The sequence below is a fragment of the Anabrus simplex genome, chromosome 7 (assembly GCF_040414725.1).
Source record: "Anabrus simplex isolate iqAnaSimp1 chromosome 7, ASM4041472v1, whole genome shotgun sequence".
NCBI classification, from domain to species: domain Eukaryota; kingdom Metazoa; phylum Arthropoda; class Insecta; order Orthoptera; family Tettigoniidae; genus Anabrus; species Anabrus simplex.
Window position 1 is genome coordinate 94,382,849 of NC_090271.1, and position 21,926 is coordinate 94,404,774.

The 21,926-nt window shown below is 40.8% G+C and overlaps 1 protein-coding gene across 1 annotated transcript in view; it reads right to left on the reverse strand.

Moving 5' to 3' along the window:
- Positions 1-10,440: 10,440 nt before the first annotated feature.
- Positions 10,441-21,926, reverse strand: part of LOC136877290 (integrin beta-PS) — a 151,514-nt gene continuing 140,028 nt past the window's right edge. Inside the window, exon 15 of the mRNA XM_067151217.2 lies at positions 10,441-10,744. Within this exon, the coding sequence (XP_067007318.2) occupies positions 10,676-10,744 (69 nt within the window). The 3' untranslated portion in view covers positions 10,441-10,675. The remainder of the gene's footprint in view (positions 10,745-21,926) is intronic.

A 21,926-nucleotide genomic window follows, 5' to 3' on the forward strand; every position in this document is an offset into this window, starting at 1 on the left:
CATATCTGTGTCGGTGTGACGTAAAGCAAATAATTTGTTCAGAGTTGGGTATTCACCCTTTACATAATAACTGAAGAGAGTTGTTCTTATTACATCTTTATGGAATCCATTGATTGCCTTTGTTATACAATTCCTTTTGATTCGTTTGCACGGTGGTTGAAATGAGATGGAACCAGATGACTGGGTACTGTCTTTACCTTCCTTTACTATACACTGAACGGTTCGCATACTAACTTGACAAGCTTCCGACACTCTCTGCTGCACTTTATACACACTCACTAAAGGGCTATTATTTTCTGCTTCCTTTTGAAAATATTCATGAACATTGCTGATCATTTTTCTACCCTGGCTCCTTATCTCCTTCCTCTTGGCCATTGTTAAGATATATAGTGCAGTTATTACATACAACAACAACAACATAGAGCAACGCAAATAGAAAAACTAGAATAGAAACAAACTAACATCACATGCCATGAACACGCTAATCGAAGAATACAGTAAAGGACGTGGCAAGATTTACTCATAAAACAAGAATAATCCTAAAACAAACTCATCAAACAAGCTCTTTGTAATACCCACATGCAGACCGTAGGAAGACTACTCAGCAACACTGCAGTTCGTACAGCGAAGTGAGCACGGCAAACTTTCCGGGCGAGTGTGTAGTTCTCATCCCCACTGGTAGGTGATCTTAGGTCTGATCACCCCACTTCCCCTGACAGTATGTAGGTCGCCCGCCATCAAAGCAGAAAAGACCTATAACCACCAAGACCATCGACATGGAGGTATAGAAACAATTCGTGAAAAGTTTTGTATGGAGTGTTGTAAGCTATGGGTCAGAAACTGAGGTGTGGTACTGGCTTCGACTCCTAAGAATACCTTGGACTGGTAGTCATAAACGGGAATGTTCTCAAAAGAGTTAATAAGAAACGCACATTGGTTGAAATGTTAAATAAAAGAAGAAATAACTTTGTTTGCTACTTGCTCCATCATTTTGACTGGTGCACCACCCTGTTTGAAGGGAAAATGAAAGGTAGAAGGACCAAAGGAAGACCTACAGTGCAATTTATAGACACTTTTAAAGGCAAGTTCACCTATTGCCACTTGAAGCTCTTGGCCAAAGAATGGAAACACTTTGAAGACATGCATTTCATCCACAAACCTTAGGGTTGAGGAGAATGATAAGATGAAAGTATGATGAAGGGAAACAAAATAATTCTATAAAATGAACAATAGCATTTTGTGTCAGTAATATTCATAACAAAGAGCCTCCGTGGCTCAGGCGGCAGTGCGCCGGCCTCTCACCGCTGGATACTGTGGTTCAAATCCCGGTCACTCCATGTGAGATATTTTGCTGGACAAAGCAGAGGCAGGACAGATTTTTCTCCAGGTAATCTGGTTTTCCCTGTCATCTTTCATTCTAGCAACACTCTCCACTATCATTTCATTTCATCTGTCAGTCATTAATCATTGCCCCAGGGGAGTGCGACAGGCCTCGGCAGCCGGCACAATTCCTATCCTCGCCTCCCATCCCTGAGCTGGTCATTGACTGGAAAACAGGTTGTAGGTTTTCAATATTCATAATAAATTATGACTGTGGACTTTACAAGAATTTTATCAAGATATTTATGGTAATGTCTCAGCTAAGCATGAGTTGTGGCCAAGGGAGTATTTTGCAGTGGTGCCACATATAAAATTTTTAAGTGTTGTTTGCTCTAAATATGATAGCACAGTAAATGTATTTCTAAAATATTCAACCACTTAAAAAGCATACATAATATCATGCACATCATGTCATTTGACAGGACACCTTCTGTTCATTCTTCATTGCTTCACCTATCTTACCAGGTGTCCAAATAAAAAAAATTATTTGAAGTACCCAGGTACAGTTACACTATCTGCATTATAATTAGGTGACTGTGAGTTGTTCAGACTATTGCTCATCTCTGGATGTTCAGAAGGAAACAGAATTCAGAAGAGAAAAGTGCTAGAGTGGGTAGTGTTAGTATTGTGGTGTGTTATAAGTAGAGCCCAGATATTTAGTTGGGAGCAGGTAAAAAGGCAGCCAAGATATGTAAAACAGGCAATTCATATATTTTTTTAAGGGCAATTTATATTAATATCAGTAATTGTATTTACTTACTGTACTGGGATTGACCATATATAAAGTATTTCTTAAATACTATACACCGTAAATTTAAATTTAGATAAAGTATTGATGTGTGTATTTTTTGAATGCTCACAAAAACTAAGTCTCACAGGAACAAGTAATCGACCCGTACAACGCTGCTTGGCCATCGCCTAGCCAGCACTCGTCAAGGACAGGTCGTGTCATACATTCTTGAAACATCCATTCAAGAAAAAATTATAAATCCTAAACCAATTGAGATATCGATTTGAAAATAACAGCATCTTATAGCGAACATTTCAAATGTCTGCTCATGTTAATTTCTCCAAAATCGATCCAGGGATTACGGAGATATTCAATGTTTTGTAAAACATTATGTCAGAGCCGTTTATATATAAAAAGGCCTCCACTCTGGGTACTGTCATCAGTACAGTTCAGTTCATCAACAGTTCAACAGCAGTCTACACCTCGATGATGTTGGTTCACTGTGTGCTACGAAGTTGTACCTATAAGACAAGACTATGTCCGAATGAAGTGCAAATTTTTAGACATAGGATAATTCCGGTGTTATGGAACTTATAAATTTTCAGTGAGTAGAACGTCGTTTAGGAACTTGTAAATGTTCGAGTTCGACTCCAGGACTTGTGAATCACAGTATAACCAATACTTACGTGTGTGACATGTCAGAACAGTTTTAAAGTGCACTTAATTGAAAATTTTATCATTACGACTTGAGTGATAGAATATTCAGATATTTTGCTAATGGACTTTTCGTATTACAAGTGTTCTACTAATTCACTTCAGACATTCATGTAGGTGCAGTAATTACTAGTGATATTTCCATTTGAACTGTGATTTGCTAATTGACACTTTATCGCACAAGTGCTGTTGGTAGGCTGCCGCAGACATTCAATGTTATCATTCTAAGTTAAAGTTATTCCAGCAGACACTGTATTTTCTGATGTGAATAGGAATAAACTGTGCAGTTATTAGTGCAAAGGAACAGTGTTAATTTCCAGTTTCATGGACAGGTCATGTCATACATTCTTGAAACATCCATTCAAGAAAAAATTATAAATCCTAAACCAATTGAGATATCGATTTGAAAATAACAGCATCTTATAGCGAGCATAATCTGCTTGCTTCCATCTCCACAACAAGTTGGCTAATACAAAACTCCAAGTACGTTTCAATGGCTCAGTGCTAAAGCACAATCCTAATCCAAAGTACCTCGGGGTAACGCTTGACCGAACCCTATCTTATAGAAAGCATCTTGAAAACCTCGGATCTAAGTTGAGATCACGTAATAATATTCTGTTTAAATTGTGTTGAACTTCATGGGGTGCTTCAGCGGACACATTATGACGTACTGCGCTTGGCCTCATGTATTCTGCAGCTGAATACTGCTCTTCAGTATGGATTAACAGTTGCCACGTGAAGAAAGTCGATGTACAACTTAACACCACCATGCGCATCATCTCTGGTACTCTGAAGCCTACTGCAACGCACTGGCTGCCAGTCCTGTCCCACATTGCTCCACCAAGCCTGCGACGTTCAAGAGTCCTTGTTCAAGAATATAATAAGATCATGTCCAATCCAACTCTACCTATCCACAGAGATGTTGCAGATCTCTGGAGACAAAGGCTGAAATCCCGTAAGCCACCGATGAAAACAGCTAAGAATCTAATGGATGCTGGTTTCAATTTAAAAGAGGAATGGAAAGAGCAATGGATTCGTACAGCTCCAGAGTGGCCAAGCCTCTTTAATCCAAACCACGCCCCAGCTGGTTTCAGCTTGCCAAGAAGAACGTGGGCATCACTAAACAGGTTCCGCACAAATTGTGGAAGATCTGCATTCTCCCTTCACCAGTGGGGCTTCAGGGACTCTCCAGCGTGTGATTGTGGTGCTTTAGTCCAGACCATGCATCATATAATGGACGAATGCCCTCTGCGTGCTTATGGTGGAGACCGAAAAGACTTTGCTGATGTCTCAGTATCCCTAGTGCAGTGGATAAACAATTTAGATATTCATGTGTAATTGTTCCCTACTTACCATGTATTCTTTGCAGGTTTTTCTTTTGTATAATATTGTATATACTTGTCCATTCTGTAAATTCCATACGCTTAATAATAATAATAATAATAATAATGGGAAGACACCACGCAAGTGAAGGGATTCAAACGCGCGCGCGCGCGTGTGTGTGTGTGTGTGTGGTGGTGGTGGGGGGGGAACAACCGCATTTCTTTCACGCAAGTGCAATTTATTTTACCAAACTAACATTCAAGTCAGAGCTGAGTCAATGATAAAATATTACGGTACAATTACCAAGTGCTGTGGTTTATGTGAAATCATTCCAATACCCGGGGACTGTTAAATGTGGACACTCACGTAACATAATCATTGAGTGGTTACCCTGCACCGAGACCTTCTAGAATCAATGACGACCATTACTGCTTACAACGGATCGTGGTTCCATGGTTTTGATTGCTGAACACGACGGATCATGTTTTCATGGTTCGACTGCTGCCTATAAGTGATCGTGGTTCCATGGTTTTGTCGCTGTTCACAAGGGATCATGTTTCCATGGTTGGGTCACTATTCAACAAGGAGGATCTATGGAGATAACTTCACTGTAACCAGCACAATTGTAAGGTGAACCTTATGTGAATAAATTCAGTATTATAAAAATCTGAACTCATTGTAGTTAGGACCTCTCTCTGTACCCATCTCCAGGTCTACACCCAGTGGGCCTTGTGATTGAGATATCTTAAACTCTCCAAAATAACTAGTTGTGGCTTATCATTAAATAATTCCCGGTATATAAGGACATAATATATATGCTTTTATTACACACTACCACCAGCTGTTTCTTGAAGATCTGTGTTTCAAATCACACTTCTATCTTCTTCTTCTTATGCTTTTTCCCACAACTGTGGGATCACGGGTGTGAACTGTGAAGCACATGGGAATTTGGCCTTGTTTTACAGCCGGATGCCCTTCTTGACGCCAACCCTATATTGCGTGTTTCTGTAGTGGTTTGTAGTGTAGTGTGTTGTGTGAATATGAAGATGAAAGTTCAACTCACACTTCTATCTGATGGAATAAAACAATACTTCACCTTATTATATATTACCACAGGTGTTCTTTTCAAATTCGCTATGTTTATTCACCTTCATTTTCCACACAGTTTGGGTTGCTGACCAGAACAAAGTATACCAATATACATCATTATTCAAACACCGAAATTGTAGTCAAGTAAGATGAGAAAACTGAAAGCAACAGTTTAATAGGAATGGGACCATTTCATAAGACTTATAGGCTGTGTATTCATTCTTGAGGTTTTACAGGTGATTCCTCAGTATCTGGATTGACCCTTTCAAAGCTTACAGTGCAGCATCCCAGAAAACCTGTGGCAGGATCCTTTAGAGGCAACTAAAAGGGGCCAGAGGGGCTCTTAAATTGGGAGCATGGCTTGGTGGCCATGAGGCCCTTGTCTGAGTCCTGGCATTTTTCCACTTGTGTCAGGCTCTTCATCTTCATCTACCTTATCTGACTTTCCTTGCACAACTCTTGTTCTTTTCCGACCCCGACAGTATTAGGTTTGCGAACTCTAGCAGTCATTTTTACACCCTTTATGACCCTTGTCTTTCTTTGGCCGATACTTCATTTTCTGAAGTGCCGGACCCCTTCCGTTTTTCCTTCTGATTAGTGTTAATAGAGGATGGTTGCCCAGTTGTACTTCGTCTTAAAACAACACCATCATCCTAGTGTGTAAAAATCACTGACAACTGAGCACATATTTGTTTGAGTAAGTTAGTATTATAATATTTCAATAATCTGTCTTCTCATCGACTGACTAAACAACTCCCTAACAGAGAATCGGAAGATGATTTTGGAGAGATTCTCAGTGGTTAAATATATAATTGTTATGCAGGAATCTCCAGTGAAAACTGTTTGCTTGTTGTTTGTTTGTTCATCAGTCCAAAGGGTAGTTGGATTCTCAAACAGCACCACCAAAGGAAATGAAGTGAGGTAGTTTGCCATTGCTTTCCTCAATGGGCCTGAAAGTGCTGTTCCAACATGACTGACTCCATGAATAGTACTTTTTATAACACTCAGACCCACTAGTTGTGCTCTGAAAACACTCAGCACCACCCCTTACCTCAGCAATTTCTATACTGCCACAGTTATAATGAGACTAAAACTTTGGTAAAAGCTACATTTTGTTCTGGCCTCTACCAAAAGATAGATGCAAAAATACTACATCTGTCAAGAAATGCAATACAGACCTTTTTCAGTACTACACGTTCAAAATTATTAAAAGAAAAAGGAATTGTTTCATAGCTTATATAAGTAACATAAAAGTTAATGTCAGGTAATTTCATATAAAATATAGAGCTACATACATAATAAAGTAATTAAAGGTTTTCTTGATCCAAAGCCTCGATGTAGTACAATGTTGTAAACAATTTTGTATTGAATTGTCTCATCTGGAAATACTTAGCACTCAAAAAGATAAGTTCAGGGTTATTCGGGTTGTACACTAACATATATATTACAATAAAACCTGCCTAAACCGGACCACCTATATACTGAACCTGCAAAAATGGAAAATAAATTTTGGAACAGACAAATTTTCTATGGTAAATAATACTTTAAAATGAAAAACTGCCTAGTATAGAAATGGAACCATTCTTTGTATAATTTGAGTAAAGATCTGATGAGATTAAACTCATAAACTTCATTATGGCTTCTGTATTGACTTTACATAAATCAATTTTCATTCCTGGACAGAAATATATAATATTTGGTTCCACCTGTTCAATACTTACTTACACTATTATGTTTAAATAGTCAACATTTAGGATATATTTCAGCCCAATTAGGCCATCCTCAGCTTAAAATTACAAAATTAAAGCAATATCTAAAAATACAAATCACCGAGCTCGATAGCTGCAGTCACTTAAGTGCGGCCAGTATCCAGTAATCGGGAGATAGTGGGTTCGAACCCCACTGTTGGCAGCCCTGAAGATGGTTTATATGCCTCTGCTGACACATCAGGCATTGAGATGGATGATTCAAACAGAAGTAATGTTTCAGCTAATGACAAAAGTAATTCCTCTCAGCCTGTGTGTAACCATTGCGGGCAACTGTTTAAGTCCACTCGGGGGGGTCGATATTCATATCTCAAAAGCACATCCGAATGAGCACCGAACACGGCTAGTGAATAGATAGACAGCTGGGGAATCGAACCACCAAGTAAATACTGAAATAAATTTAGGAACATCTGTAGAACAAGTGCATGAATCTAGAAAAGAAATAGAACAACAAAACACACATAACTCATACTACCAAGAGCAAATGGTGATATGGAGGGAAAGGCTACAAGGTAACATCAATGATTCTGAATTTTTCTTATTTGTAGAAGACTTTCTAAAGTTTCTGTCCACTGCAATTGATTTTTTGCCTGGGCCTAAACGCCCAGCAAGGAAATTTTACGAGGCGCGTAAAAAGAAATCGTATGTTAATACGGAAAAAGGATATAAACATTCAAATCCGCAGAGGTCCGCTAATAGGGATAGAGAAAAAAGATGAAGTAAATATTTACATCAGTTGACTCAGTTTCAGTTCAGTAGGAAAGCAGTTAGAACTGTCCTTCATGAAAACAATGAAAGATGTCTGATTAATTCGCAACATGTATATGGCTATTTCCATGAAATATTAGGACATGAAAATAATTCAGTGAGAGAAAATTATCCCCCAAAAGTGAGTGAAGCTACACAAACGGTTTACAATGACACTTTTAATGATGTTATATCTAAAGATGAAATACAGTTTGCAACAAGTAGAATTGCGGTGGACACTTCACCTGGAGCAGATTATGTCATCGTTAGAGCTATTAAAAGTGACATCACTTCCGAGATAATTGCCACAATAGCCACTCATATGCTTCAAACAGGACAGGTACCACCGTGTTTTAGAAAGGCAAGAATTGTTCTTATACACAAGGGAGGTGACCCTGATGACATTGCAAACTGGAGACCAATCACAATATTTTCTGTTGTTAGGAGAGTAATTGAGTGAGCTCTTGATAAACACCTGAGAGAATACGTTGCTTTTAATCCACAGCAACGGGGATTCATATCTTCAGCCGGTACACACATCAATACTTCTACACTCGATTCGGTTTTAAATTCCGCGAAACTGAACAAAACTGATCTAACAGTGATTTTTCTAGACATCAGAAAGGCATTTGACAACATTGGGCACCTTCATTTACATGAGACCTTGAGGACATTAGGAATACCTGAGAAATTAAAGGAACTAATAGTTAATCTCCAGACAGGAAACACTACAAAAATAGAAACTGTAACTGGAAAGACAGCCACCTTAAACCTAAAAAGGGGTGTTATGCAGGGATCACCTCTTTCTCCCTGTCTCTACAATCTAGCAACAGATCATATTTTTAATGAACTAACTGAAGACTCTCTCACAAGCCACTATGGATTTTCTTTAGTACCGCGTCTTCCACCTTTAACGATCATGGGTTTCGCTGATGACTTGGTTGTCATAGGAAATAGTCGAAGAGCAGCACTTGAGCTCTCGAATATAGTCACAAGGAGATTTCATGAAATAGGGCTTTATATCAACCCAATGAAATCTACGGCAATCTGCATCGAACGCAGAAAGTTAATCAAAGACCCAGAAGAATTTAAGAGCTATGATATATCGAGTTTGCGACGTGGGGAAACAATCCGCTATCTGGTTAACTTTTCAAATGAAATAATTTTTCAACCTGCACAGGAGCTTAAAAAATTACGGAATAAAATGGAGAAATTGGTTTCTTCTCCACTATTACAGGCTGACCAGAAATTTAAAGTAATAAACACAGTTATATGCCCATCTCTCATATACCCATTCCAAACTATCAAACCAGAGAAGATTCCGAAAAAGTTCCTTGCTGATACAGACATACTAATTCGAAGTGCTCTTAAGGAAATTCTTCAAATACCTGCAGACATTCCTAATGGAATGGTCTATACTGAGAAAAAATATAAGGGGTTGGGACTCTTCTGCGCCACTTGGGAAGCTCATCTTCAGCACATTAACATCTGTAAGGTACTATTAAGCTCAGGTGATGAATACATCCGTGCTACAAGAAATCTGAAAGAAGAAATAACTCTCTCACTACAATCCCTCAATGTCCCTCCATCTGACAATTTGCTGCATCCACGCCTAGAAATAACAGATGCCAGGAAAGTAAGAAGAGTACTGAGAGAAAGGGCATTCAGTGAGTGGTGTAACTTGCAGCAGAAAGGAAGAGGAGTATGTTTGTACAATGAATATACTCCTGCCAACTCCTGGATTCGAGACCATCAAGGCTTATCATGTAGTGAATGGCGTGAAGCAATTAAGATGACAGCAAATATTTCAGCAGTTAGATCGGTACCAGGAAGATCTCAGAACGATTCCCTTTGCAGGCGCTGCCTCAAGGAGATTGAAACTCTTGCGCATGTTCTGGGATCTTGTCCTAATGGTGAACTTTTAAGGAATACGCGTCATCATAACATTCGCTCGTTAATTGCGGCAACGCTAAAAGACCATGGTTTCCAGGTATTTGAAGAGGTTCATGGCTTAGCGGACAACGGAAGCCACAGAAGGATTGACATCATTGCTTTCAAGAATAAGAAGAGAGGTTACATCATCGACCCCACAATTCGCTTTGAAAGCCATAAGTCGCAGCCCTCAGATGTTAACCTAGAGAAAAGGAATATTTACTTACCAACAATTCCTTACTACAGGGAGAAATACCAGATAGAGGAAATCGACATAGTAGGTCTGATGATTGGAGCAAGGGGAACGATTCCCGCTTTTGCCGCTAATTTCTGGAAACAGATGTCTCTGCCAGTTACAGCATTACGGGAGATTGCCATCATAGCCTTAAGGGGCTCAATGATAATTCTAAGAAATCACTGTTACAATTAGGTTACCTTCAACATTTATCAAGTACAGTATATCTATTTATCTTCTAAAAATAAATGTAAAAGTATACTTTGTTGCAAGGCAGCCTCTACATGAGAGGAAGTATTTCATAAAATAAATAATACATAAAATAAATAAATAAATAAATAAATAAATACACACCAGGAAAATGCTGGGGCTGTACCTTAATTAAAGCCATGGCCGCTTCCTTCCCATTCCTAGGCCTTTCCCATCCCATCGTCGCCATAAGACCTATCTGTGTCGGTGCGACGTAAAGCAAATAGCAAAAAAAAAAAAAACAAAAAAAAAACAAAACAAATATGACCATTGATTGAAGTATGTTTATAAATGTTGAGAGATGATACATTAAAACATGATATAAGTTCCTTATAAAAATCTTTAAAACCATCTTCAATCTTCATTGGATTTGTAGTGTGGTTGAAGATGACGCACTCTTGTAAAAGTTCAATGTTGATAGAAGTCTATTGGCGTACGGAGGATTATGTGTATATTGGCAGTCATTATGGAAGCTTGTGAAGTCATTAAGTTGTACGATGATTAGGTCTTCTATAATAAGTTGAGCCTTTCAAAACAGGACCGGACAAGTTTCACTCCATACACACTCAGACGATCACACTTGAATATAATAACAAGGGCTAGAATCCAGAACACAAACTGCAAAATCTAACATGTGATGGAATTAATGGGCTTCACCTGGTGTAAATGACATAAAAATATATATTTTTTAAGAATTCGGAATTTCTTTTGTTTGCTGTTACAAGATTGTGAGCAACTGCAAAATGACCTTGATAATGTTGTGAGATGGACAGTAGGACAGTAGACAGATGTTGATAAATGGGGTTACCGGGCGAGTTGGCCGTGTGTGTAGAGGCGCGCGGCTGTGAGCTTGCATCCGGGAGATAGTAGGTTCGAATCCCACTATCGGCAGCCCTGAAAATGGTTTTCCGTGGTTTCCCATTTTCACACCAGGCAAATGCTGGGACTGTACCTTAATTAAGGCCACGGCTGCTTCCTTCCAACTCCTAGGCCTTTCCTATCCCATCGTCGCCATAAGACCTATCTGTGTCGGTGCGACGTAAAGCCCCTAGCAAAAAAAAAAATAAATAAATAAATAAATGGGGTTAAAAAGTCAGGTTGTGAGTTTCACAAATAGGAAAAGTCCTCTCAGTTTGAATTACTGCATTGATGGGGTGAAAGTTCCTTTAGGGGATCATTGTAAGTACCTAGGTGTTAATATAAGGAAAGATCTTCATAGGGGTAATCACATAAATATGATTGTAAATAAAGGGTACAGATCTCTGCACATGGTTATGAAGGTATTTAGGGGTTGTAGTAAGGATGTAAAGTAAAGGGCATATAAGTCTCTGGTAAGACCCCAACTAGAGTATGGTTCCAGCGTATGTGATCCTCACCAGGATTGCTTGATTCAAGAACTGGAAAAAATCCAAGTAAAGAACCTTGATTTGTTCTGGGTGATTTCTGACAAAAGAGTAGCGTTACAAAAATGTTGCGAAGTTTGGGGTGTGAAGACTTGGGAGGAAGGAGATGAGCTGCTCGACTAAGTGGTATGTAATACCAATATAGTTGGTCCGCTTTTGGACATTATAAATTTTCCAGCTAACTCATTCCTGGTTAGCAGCGTTTTGCCCCAGTGTGCTAAGTTGGGCTCATCAGTTGGTAAATAGCGCACCTACCAAGACACATCGCTAGTGCATACCGTGGAGGTGGCAGTGGTGGCCGAGAAGTTTTCATTTCCCGCCTGAAGGGCAGGGCGGGCCCCCTAGATTGTTACGCAATCTCTCAGGCCGAGCGATGTATGAAATCAGAAGATGTGTGAGATGAAGGAGAGGGGAATAGGATGTGCAGAAGAAAGGAGAAGCAATGAGGGGACGGGGTCTCTTGGCTAGTGAGATTGGAAGGAGTTGGAGATTTAGACAGGAGTGTTATGGGTAAAGTGAAGAGCAAGGATGTGAAATGTAGAAGCATAATGAGCAATGGAAGTTCGGAGGAGTTGGAGAAGATCGGGTGTTGGCAGTGGAGGGAAGAAAATTGGTGGGGCAGGATGAAAACTGACGTGATGGCTAGGTTGGAATGGAGGTGGAACCGGCCGGGGGCGGCGACAGGTTGTGTAGGAGGGATGTTGGGTCATGGGTTGGGGAGAGGAGGGAGAAGATTCAACTTTATAGCAACGGCCATAGAAGCGAGCTCCGTGGGCGATGAGATGTTGGATGTCTTCTGGATGCGGAAGATGGAGGCGCACGAGGTAAGGTGGTAAGGTGGTCCGTGGGCATTGTATACCTGGAATGCTCTTCATACGGGGAAGCCCTCCAAGTTGAGTCCTCGGACAAATTCTTCTTCGGGAACAGCGGGGTCGACTCCACAGACGACACAGTTGAACATATTGGCTTGTGCTGTTGGTGGTGGTGGTGGCGATGGTGGTCATGCCGTGTCTGCAGATGTGTCCAGGGCTGATGAGGTGATATCTTCCGACTTCTGGAGGGTTTTGGGTTGATGCTGAGGTGGTTGTTGTGTGGGCTGGACGGGGAGAGTTGTAGTCATAATAGGGGAAGGATGGATCATTACTGCAGTAGTGATAGGAACTGAAGGAAGGGGGTAGGCAGATGTTGTGGTAATGGTGGTGGTGGTGGCAGGGGAAGTGTAGAAGGAGGTTGATGTTGATGGTGGCACTGTCCATGCAGGTGGTGCAGGTGGGACTGAAGCGGCGGCAGATGCTGGAGGTGGTGTTCCCCTGGATGGAGCTGGCAGAAGATACAGACACTGGTGCGAATGAGTTCCAGGATGTTGTCTTCGGAGGCGAAATAGAGGCGGACGAAAGGTGTTGGTGCGGAGCCTTTTGTAATCCTGGTGACTTGGTGAACTGGAAAGCCATCCAGGTGGAGTTCATTGAGGATGGCTTGAGCAGAGATGGAAGTGTCAACGTCATGAACTACGCAGGTATGCATGATGTAGGGATGCCGACTACCAACGAGGTGTCAGCCAATTTGTTTTCTTGGAGTCGGCGAGGTAGCTGAAGTATAGCCTGTAAGCCACCTGGCCGAGAAAAAATTGAGGATTAAGGAGTAGCTGCTGCTAACTGAGCTGTTGCACTCGGAGATGTCGTTGAAAGACCCTGTGGAGGCCACTGTGTAGGCTACTTGGAGCCACCGGCAGTGCCAATGCATTGTGAGAGACTTTGTCTCATTTTCAAAAATTGATGCCTGCCTGGCCATCCTCTAGGCCCGACAGTCATTGGATCTGCATAGTCTGTCACAATGCTGTGAATTACTGGATACACTTTTCATTTTTAAATTGCTCCACTCCTTGGTGAATTGACCGCAACTCCTAAAAAATAAAACTTCCACATACCAGACAGGCACACAAAGTATAATTATACACTGTCCACAAATTGGCATAGAGTCAACTTTTCATTCCATGGACCAATTGAAAGAAAGTCAAGATTGCTAAATAAAGTGGATATTGATGTATTTAACTGCTCATTGTCAACATTCAGAGATCACTTGCTTATTCTCCAGAAGTAATTATTACTTTCCTGTGCTTATTTGTACTATACCCTATGTATCTACAGGATGGGCAGGAAGTACTATACCCTATGTATCTACAGGGTGGGCGGGAAGTAACTAAGTATTATTAAGTGGCTGTTAAGTTTTTAATATTGATGGATTAATATTGGAAATAGTGCAAACATGCAGAACTTTAAATAGGATAGTGATTTTTCATGCTGCATAGTACCGACGGTGGCTGCAAGAGGCGGTACATTGAACAATAACAAAGATGGCCAACCAACTTACAGTAAGAGAATGAGTACAGATTGCTTCGCACTATAAGGTGTGGAAGTCGATCGTTCTTGTGCAGAGATAGTGGCGTATGGTGAAGGGAAGGAATGTGACAATTCGTCCGGAGACAATAAAGAATTGTCACACAAAGCTAATGACCACAGGTTCAGCAAAGAATGCAGCGAAAACAGGTCATCCATCCATGTCTCGGAGTCCTGAGAATGTGATGATTGTGCAGAACATGTTCAATTGTAGCCTAGGGAAATCAACTAAAAAGAATTAACATTTCGAACATTGAAACCCCATTATGTGCAGCAGCTAACACCAGAAGACTGTGATCACAGAATGGAGTATGGGGTGTTGATTTTGGGTTGACACAAAGATTGACCTCAATTGTTTCACAATAACCTCTGGAGTGACGAGGCCGTATTCCATGTGGGAGGTTTCATCAATCTGCACAATTGCCATTACTGGGCAGCACAGGATCCTGGAATTATGGTGGAGAAGATGCAGTCTCTTCCAAGAAGTAACCGTGTGGTGTGGAATAATAGCTACAAATGTCATCGGTCCATATCTCCTGTGTGGCACAATGAACAGGAAACGCTACCTTCATATGCTTCAGGATTATGTTTGGCCCATGGTATCTGGTGGAAAAATACTGCTGATATTATCTTTATGAAAGGTGGCAAACTGCCTTACTTTGCACATGTCATCCGGAACTAGTTGGATGAGAAGTTTCCAGGACGTTGGCTGCGGAGAAGTGGACTTCATGAATGGCCTGAAAGAAGTCCAGACCTGACACCCTGTGACATTTTTTATGGGGCTTGGCAAAAGAGGAGATGTACTGGATGAACCCTCACACATTGGATGAATTGGAAGCACGGATCCGGGAAGTTCTTACCAACGTCCCACACAACTTCCTCCAGAAAGCTGTGGATTTCATCCCAGGTTGTTTGTGGAGATTGGTCGACGCCACAGGTGCCTACATCGAAATGGAATGGAATTATAAGGTATGCAATCATATTCCCATATAACAGTGTACATACTGTACTAATTTCAAATAAATAACTCTGCAAACATAAAAGTTACATGTCAATTTCAATACCTAGTTACTTCCTGCCCACCCTTTCTTTTTGGTTTGTGTTCTTTTTGCCACCCTCTTGTGTTGTAAAATGTTATTCCTGTTAAGAAAGTATTGTTGTCTTTCGTCTTCTTCTTCTTCTTCTTTCTTCAAATGGCCCAACTAAGGACCACAATGTTCAACTTTTCTGTTTGGAGAGGGACTTGATATTTGCCTAATACACTGACTGACAGAGCAAATGCAACACCAAGAAGGAGTGGTTCGAAAGGGATGAAAGTTGGGAAAAAAACAGAGACGGCACGGATGAATAATTGATGTTTATTTCAAACCGATATGCAGGTTACACAATGCGCACGGCATCGACTCAGTAGGATGTAGGACCACCGCGAGCGGCGATGCACGCAGAAACACGTCGAGGTACAGAGTCAATAAGAGTGCGGATGGTGTCCTGAGGGATGGTTCTCCATTCTCTGTCAACCATTTGCCACAGTTGGTCGTCCGTACGAGGCTGGGGCAGAGTTTGCAAACGGCGTCCAATGAGATCCCACACGTGTTAGATTGGTGAGAGATCCAGAGAGTACGCTGGCCACGGAAGCATCTGTACACCTCGTAGAGCCTGTTGGGAGATGCGAGCAGTGTGTGGGCGGGCATTATCCTGCTGAAACAGAGCATTGGGCAGCCCCTGAAGGTACGGGAATGCCACCGGCCGCAGCACATGCTGCACGTAGCGGTGGGCATTTAACGTGCCTTGAATACGTACTAGAGGTGACGTGGAATCATTCGCAATAGCGCCCCAAACCGTGATGCCGCGTTGTCTAGCGGTAGGGCGCTCCACAGTTACTGCCGGATTTGACCTTTCTCCACGCCGACGCCACACTCGTCTGCGGTTACTATCACTGACAGAACAGAAGCGTGACTCATCGGAGAACACGACGTTCCGCCATTCCCTCATCCAAGTCGCTCTAGCCCGGCACCATGCCAGGCGTGCACGTCTATGCTGTGGAGTCAATGGTAGTCTTCTGAGCGGACGCCGGGAGCGCAGGCCTCCTTCAACCAATCGACGGGAAATTGTTCTGGTCGATATTGGAACAGCCAGGGTGTCTTGCACATGCTGAAGAATGGCGGTTGACGTGGCATGTGGGGCTGCCACCGCTTGGCGGCGGATGCGCCGATCCTCGCGTGCTGACGTCACTCGGGCTGCGCCTGGACCTCTCACAGGTGCCACATGTCCCTGCGCCAACCATCTTCGCCACAGGCGCTGCACCGTGGACACATCCCTATGGGTATCAGCTGCGATTTGACGAAGCGACCAACCTGCCCTTCTCAGCCCGATCACCATACCCCTCGTAAAGTCGTCTGTCTGCTGGAAATGCCTCCGTTGACGGCGGCCTGGCATTCTTAGCTATACACGTGTCCTGTGCCACACGACAACACGTTCTATAATGACTGTTGGCTGAGAAATCACGGTACGAAGTGGGCCATTCGCCAACGCCGTGTCCCATTTATCGTTTGCTATGTGCGCAGCACAGCGGCGCATTTCACATCATGAGCATACCTCAGTGACGTCAGTCTACCCTGCAATTGGCATGAAGTTCTGACCACTCCTTCTTGGTGTTGCATTTGCTCTGTCAGTCAGTGTACTTGCACATTCTCTGGCTATGTTTCTACCTTCTTTCCTTTGTGCAAAGGGCACCTCTTTATTTTACACGTTGGTCTGTCCTGAAACCTCTTCTGTTTGATTATTTTTCTGAGAGGTGCTTGGTTCCTGATGTCATTTTCAGTTACTCCCACTTCCTCCATGTCTTTCTTCACTTCTTTTAGCCATGATGTCCCTATATTCTGTTTGCCCAGTAGTTGAGAAGCCGGTAGGTCATCCTAGTTGGGTTCATCCTTGTGACATGTCCATAGAAAGTCGGACGTCTCTTCCTGGCTACGTTTGTGATTTTTTTAGTATAACTGTATAGCTCCTGGTTTGGTCGCCTTCTGTACTCGCCATCTACTTTGATGGGTCCCAGTATCTTTCTCAGGATCTTCCTCTCCTAGACCTCCAGTTTGTCCAACTATCTTTTACTATTCAGCATCAAGCATTCTGTGGTGTGTAGAGCTTCTGGGCGGATAACTGTCTGGTAGTGCTTCAGTCTGGTGTTACATGAGAGATATTTCTTGTTACAATTTTCTTGGTCAGTCAATATGCTAACTCTAGTTTGTTCATCCAGGTTGTTAGTTCCTTCTGACATATTGGGTTCCAGCCATTCTCCCAGGTACTTAAATCTGTTGACTTTCTCAATCTGGCCCTCTTCCAACTATAGTTTGCTGGGAGTATCACTGATATTGGTGAAGTATTTTGTCTTTTCTAGAGATAACTGTAATCCCACTTTGGCAGCCTGGTGTTTAAGTGCACTGAGTTGTTTCACTGCTACTTCTACAGAGGTTACCAGAAGTGCCAGGTCCCCAACAGTCAACTAGTAGCCCCTTCCGTTTGTGTCCTAGGTAAATACCACTTGGTATCTTTTGTTCTTTCAGTTCTTACTGCCACTCTCTGATGACCTTGTCCAATGAACAGTTGAAGACAAGGGGGGATAAATAATAATTATATTATTATTATTATTATTATTATTATTATTATTATTATTATTATTATTATTATTATTATTATTATGAAATCAAACTAATGACCCTAGCAAGGACTACAAAACACAGATTTTTTCATTTTTAAATGTTAATTAAATTAATTTTATTGTGTCTGACACAAATATGTATCAGCCTTCCATACTTGTATTGATTACTGAACCAATGGCCTTTTTGGAAATTAGACCGAGGGAAATGTATCTTATGGTTTTGTTTTTGAGTAATAAACAAATATAATATAAACATGACCAAAATTTCTAGTTTCATTTTAGGGAAAAATTAATTCAAGTCCATCATCGTAAAGAATGTACAGTGTATGCATGAAACAAAACTTATAAGAACTTTGGTAATCACATAAAATATTTGATATTTACTGTAATTATTGTCTGAAATGTGAACACCTGACATTCACGTACATTTGAATGTTTTGGAATGTTTGTCTTGTCTCCTGTAAGATATTACTTTTTGGACTTTACCAGTTTTTGCACTGAGGTCTTCAATTGCAGACAGAATTGCCTCCATAATTTTTCCAACAGCTGATAATGAGGAACTGAGAGTTCTGCTTGCTTGTTGTTTTAAGGGGCCTATCATTAAAGGTCATTGGCCCATAAACTGAGAGTTCAAAAGGGAGTAGAGGAAGAGGAGTCTTGGTCCATTGTGAAGAGAAGACAACCCAGATGTAACAAGGTTCATATTACTGGAACGAAAACAGGAAGCACAAGCAGCCTTAAAGTAGGGAAACATTTAGCATGGCTGTATTGCTCAATTCTTTACTGTACAAATGAACGATTCATCTAGTGTGCTTATCATTGGGTACATTAAATTAGAAGATTTCTTTATCAAGAATCATGACAGTATAATTGTTTGACAGTATAATTGTTTCACTATGGGCAACTAAAAATTAGTGCAATAAATACTTTTTACAATGAGATGTTTCACCTTATTCTATATTCCAATATCTGTGTAGAGAGCTAAATAGCCAAGTTTGATTTCATCACAAAGTTGAAAAATTTAGAAATAAGGTTTCCACCCCTGGAGAGGCCCATGGCCCTGAGGATTAAACAGCAAGCTGCAGTACATATATATATATTTTTTTTTGGCTACTACGTCGCATCGACACAGATGGTCTTATGATGACGATGGGACAGAAAAGGCCTAGGAATGGGAAGGACGCGACCATGGCATTAATTAAGGTACAGCCCCGGCATTTGCCTGGTGTGAAAATGGGAGACCATGGAAAACCATCTTCAGGGCTGCCAACAGTGGGGTTCGAACCCACTATCTCCTGGATGCAAGCTTACAGCTACGCGTTCATAACCGCACAGCCAACTCGCCCAGCACCCGCAGTGTATATGTCGACTGAACTGCACCGATTGTCATGATGGTACTGTGTACCGTGCATTTGTTGTTCCCAATCACCTATTACAGTAGGTTTAATAAAACTGTTTCATAAAACTCGACATGTGCAATAATTTTGACAATTATGTCAGATGTGACAAGTTTGTCGATATGTCATGACAATTTTCTGTTTCATAAATGTTACATGTTTCCCATAAGTCATAGGCAAAATATTGTAACTTGTCAAACTTACAGAACTTGTTTCATAAATGTGACAATTTTATACCAGACCTGAAAGTTACTGTATTATGCTATAGATGGCTCTGAAGAGTGATACTGATCATCGAATGCGATGCACAAACGATACATAGAAAATAAGAGGTAAAGTCAGAAATGTTATTCTTACTCACTCAGGCAGAATGGCAAGTAATTTTGATAAGATAAAGTAAGATATTAAACTTGATTAGAGAGAACAAGAATGCTTTTTGGTAGAATTTCTATCAAGCTCAACTATCAGCAAAAAGTTGAAGCTTTGAAAGAGAAAGCAAAAGCCATGGAAGCCTTCTCAAGAGACATGTTTTCATTGTTATCATAAAACCAATCATTTCTCTTCCTTTTCTCATAGCCAATTGTTTTTTCTGCCTGTGACAGGTTTTGTAGAAAAAAATGTGTTGTATGTGGACTGGTGGACTTATAGAAGACAATCGTTTGGAAATGTAACTATTATTATTACTGGTACTCAATTGTAAAGGGTTGTTTTCATTATTGTTGGGTGATATTTTGTAACATTGTGAAACTTTAGTGACTTGGACTTTCGGAACAGCCCCTGTCGATTCTAGAAGCATGTTCTAGTTGTGTACTAGTTTAGTAAGATGGAAGGTTCGCGATAAATATTTCCGTTGGAGAAAATAACAGAGGTTTTGAGTGGTGAATCTGGGTGGCCAGAGGTAAGCTTCTGTGGTCTGATTGGTTACCTGGTGAATGGACCAGGGCCAGCTTTGCCCTCCTCGAGAGAGCGAGGCAAACTTTCAACATCTTTTGCTTCTCATCGTTCTAGTGAGCAGACGCACCCAGGATGGCCTGCCTTGGGGTAAGCACTGTTTGCTTCATTTCCACCTTAATTTAATTCAAGGTTTGTTTCTCTTTTCACATAGGAGTTTTTCCCTACTCGCCCTGACTCATCACTCAATTATTAAGATGCCTTAGCTTTTCAGCTGGGCCTGCTTGTTTGATTTTGGAGGCAGTCCCCATTTTCTTTAGCTTATGTGAACCGTGTAATTAATGGATAAATTTCATTTCCCTTGGGGTTTGCCTCCCGTAATTTTGTGTCACTTGATGTACGTTAGTATTTCCTCTGCTGCACATCAGAAGTGTTTTTGGTGTGGGAGTAAGTTAAACTAGCCTCTACATCAAGTTTTATCACTTCTGGTTTCCCACGTGTTCTTTTATGTAGCATGATTATCTGAAAATGCCGTTAACTTTCACTTAATATTATGAATGTTTTTATCATGTGGTTCGTACTTCCTTTAATCGTTGTATTCGGAAGTTGCATTATGTTAATGCATCTCTTTCCTTTAGCCTCTTTGACTTAAAGGAATAGCCCTTGGTAAATTACCTCTAAATTGTTTGGTTTGACTACGATGGCCTGATTTTTGGATTGTTAAAATTTATTTTGTAACATTTTTTTGGAAAAAATTATCTACAGATCAAGGGATCACCACTGTTTTTTTTTAAAAATCTGCAACACACACCTCCCCATGGCCCTGGTAGGGTTTCCATGCCTGCTCCACATTCTTCCTTATAGTTGTCAAGTTGATCAACCTGATGTTCACTTGTTTATTTCTCAACACAGTTTCATCTGGTGTTTTGGTTCGTCTTAAAGGTGTCCAAATTCCATGTAATTTAAGTTTTTATTATTATTATTATTATTATTATTATTATTTCTTTACCATGTGTCGTGTAACTGTGTACCAGTTACACTGCCGAATCTTTGATGATAGTTTGAAGTGTGGCCAATTCCAGTTCTACATCCTTGGTATTGATTGGATTGGAAGTCAGTTGCTTCGTTATGGCATTGTGAAATTCTTTAGCAACAGTTTCCCTTTTGAAATTTTGAAGTTCCTTGAAGGGTTTGTGAAATGAGTACGTGGTTTCTGGTGCACCAAAATTCTGAGTCGGCTGATAAGAAGTCTATGATCCATCCAACAGTCATCGATGTTTCTAGCTGTCTCTGTGATGAGGATATCTTTCTTGTCGTACTGTTGAGTTATGACATAATCTTTTGTGCTAGACAAATCCAAGAGAAATGCTCATTGGGCGTCCACCCTTAACATGGAATGTCTCACTGAAAATGCTGCTAAAGTGCAGACATATGACGACCTGTTGGACACCATGAAAATCAGGATTGAGACCAGGAGCTTATTAAGCCAGAAAGGCAAAGACATACGCCTATATTAAGAGTTTAGTCCAGCCAACCAGTGGAAAAGGAAACAAGACGGACTCACAAGCACCAAGTGGAAAGATGCTCTCAAAGTGACAGCAAATGTAGCTCCTATGTGTGCCATTCCAAGCAGATCCAAAGACGGTAACCACTGCACTTTATAATGGCGAAAAATGAGAGTATCCTCCTATTCAATACATCATATATTCCGTCATTAGACGGAGCTAACAAATTCAAACATGTTTCGACTCGCTTGAGCCATCTTCAGTGAAAAAATTAGGGGGGTTGGAATAATTTACATAATATAAGTTGAAAAAATGCTAAAAAACATAATGAAAGAGCAAATGAAAAAACAAACAAAAGAGAGCCTAGACAGAAACAAAATTAGCACAAATATACAATATTTACATCAATATGCAGAGCAAAAACAACTTATTGCGACAAAATTCAGTGAAACAGGTGTTAATTTAAAATAATAATTGAAACTAAAAACTGCGTTAACCTAAGAAACAAGGG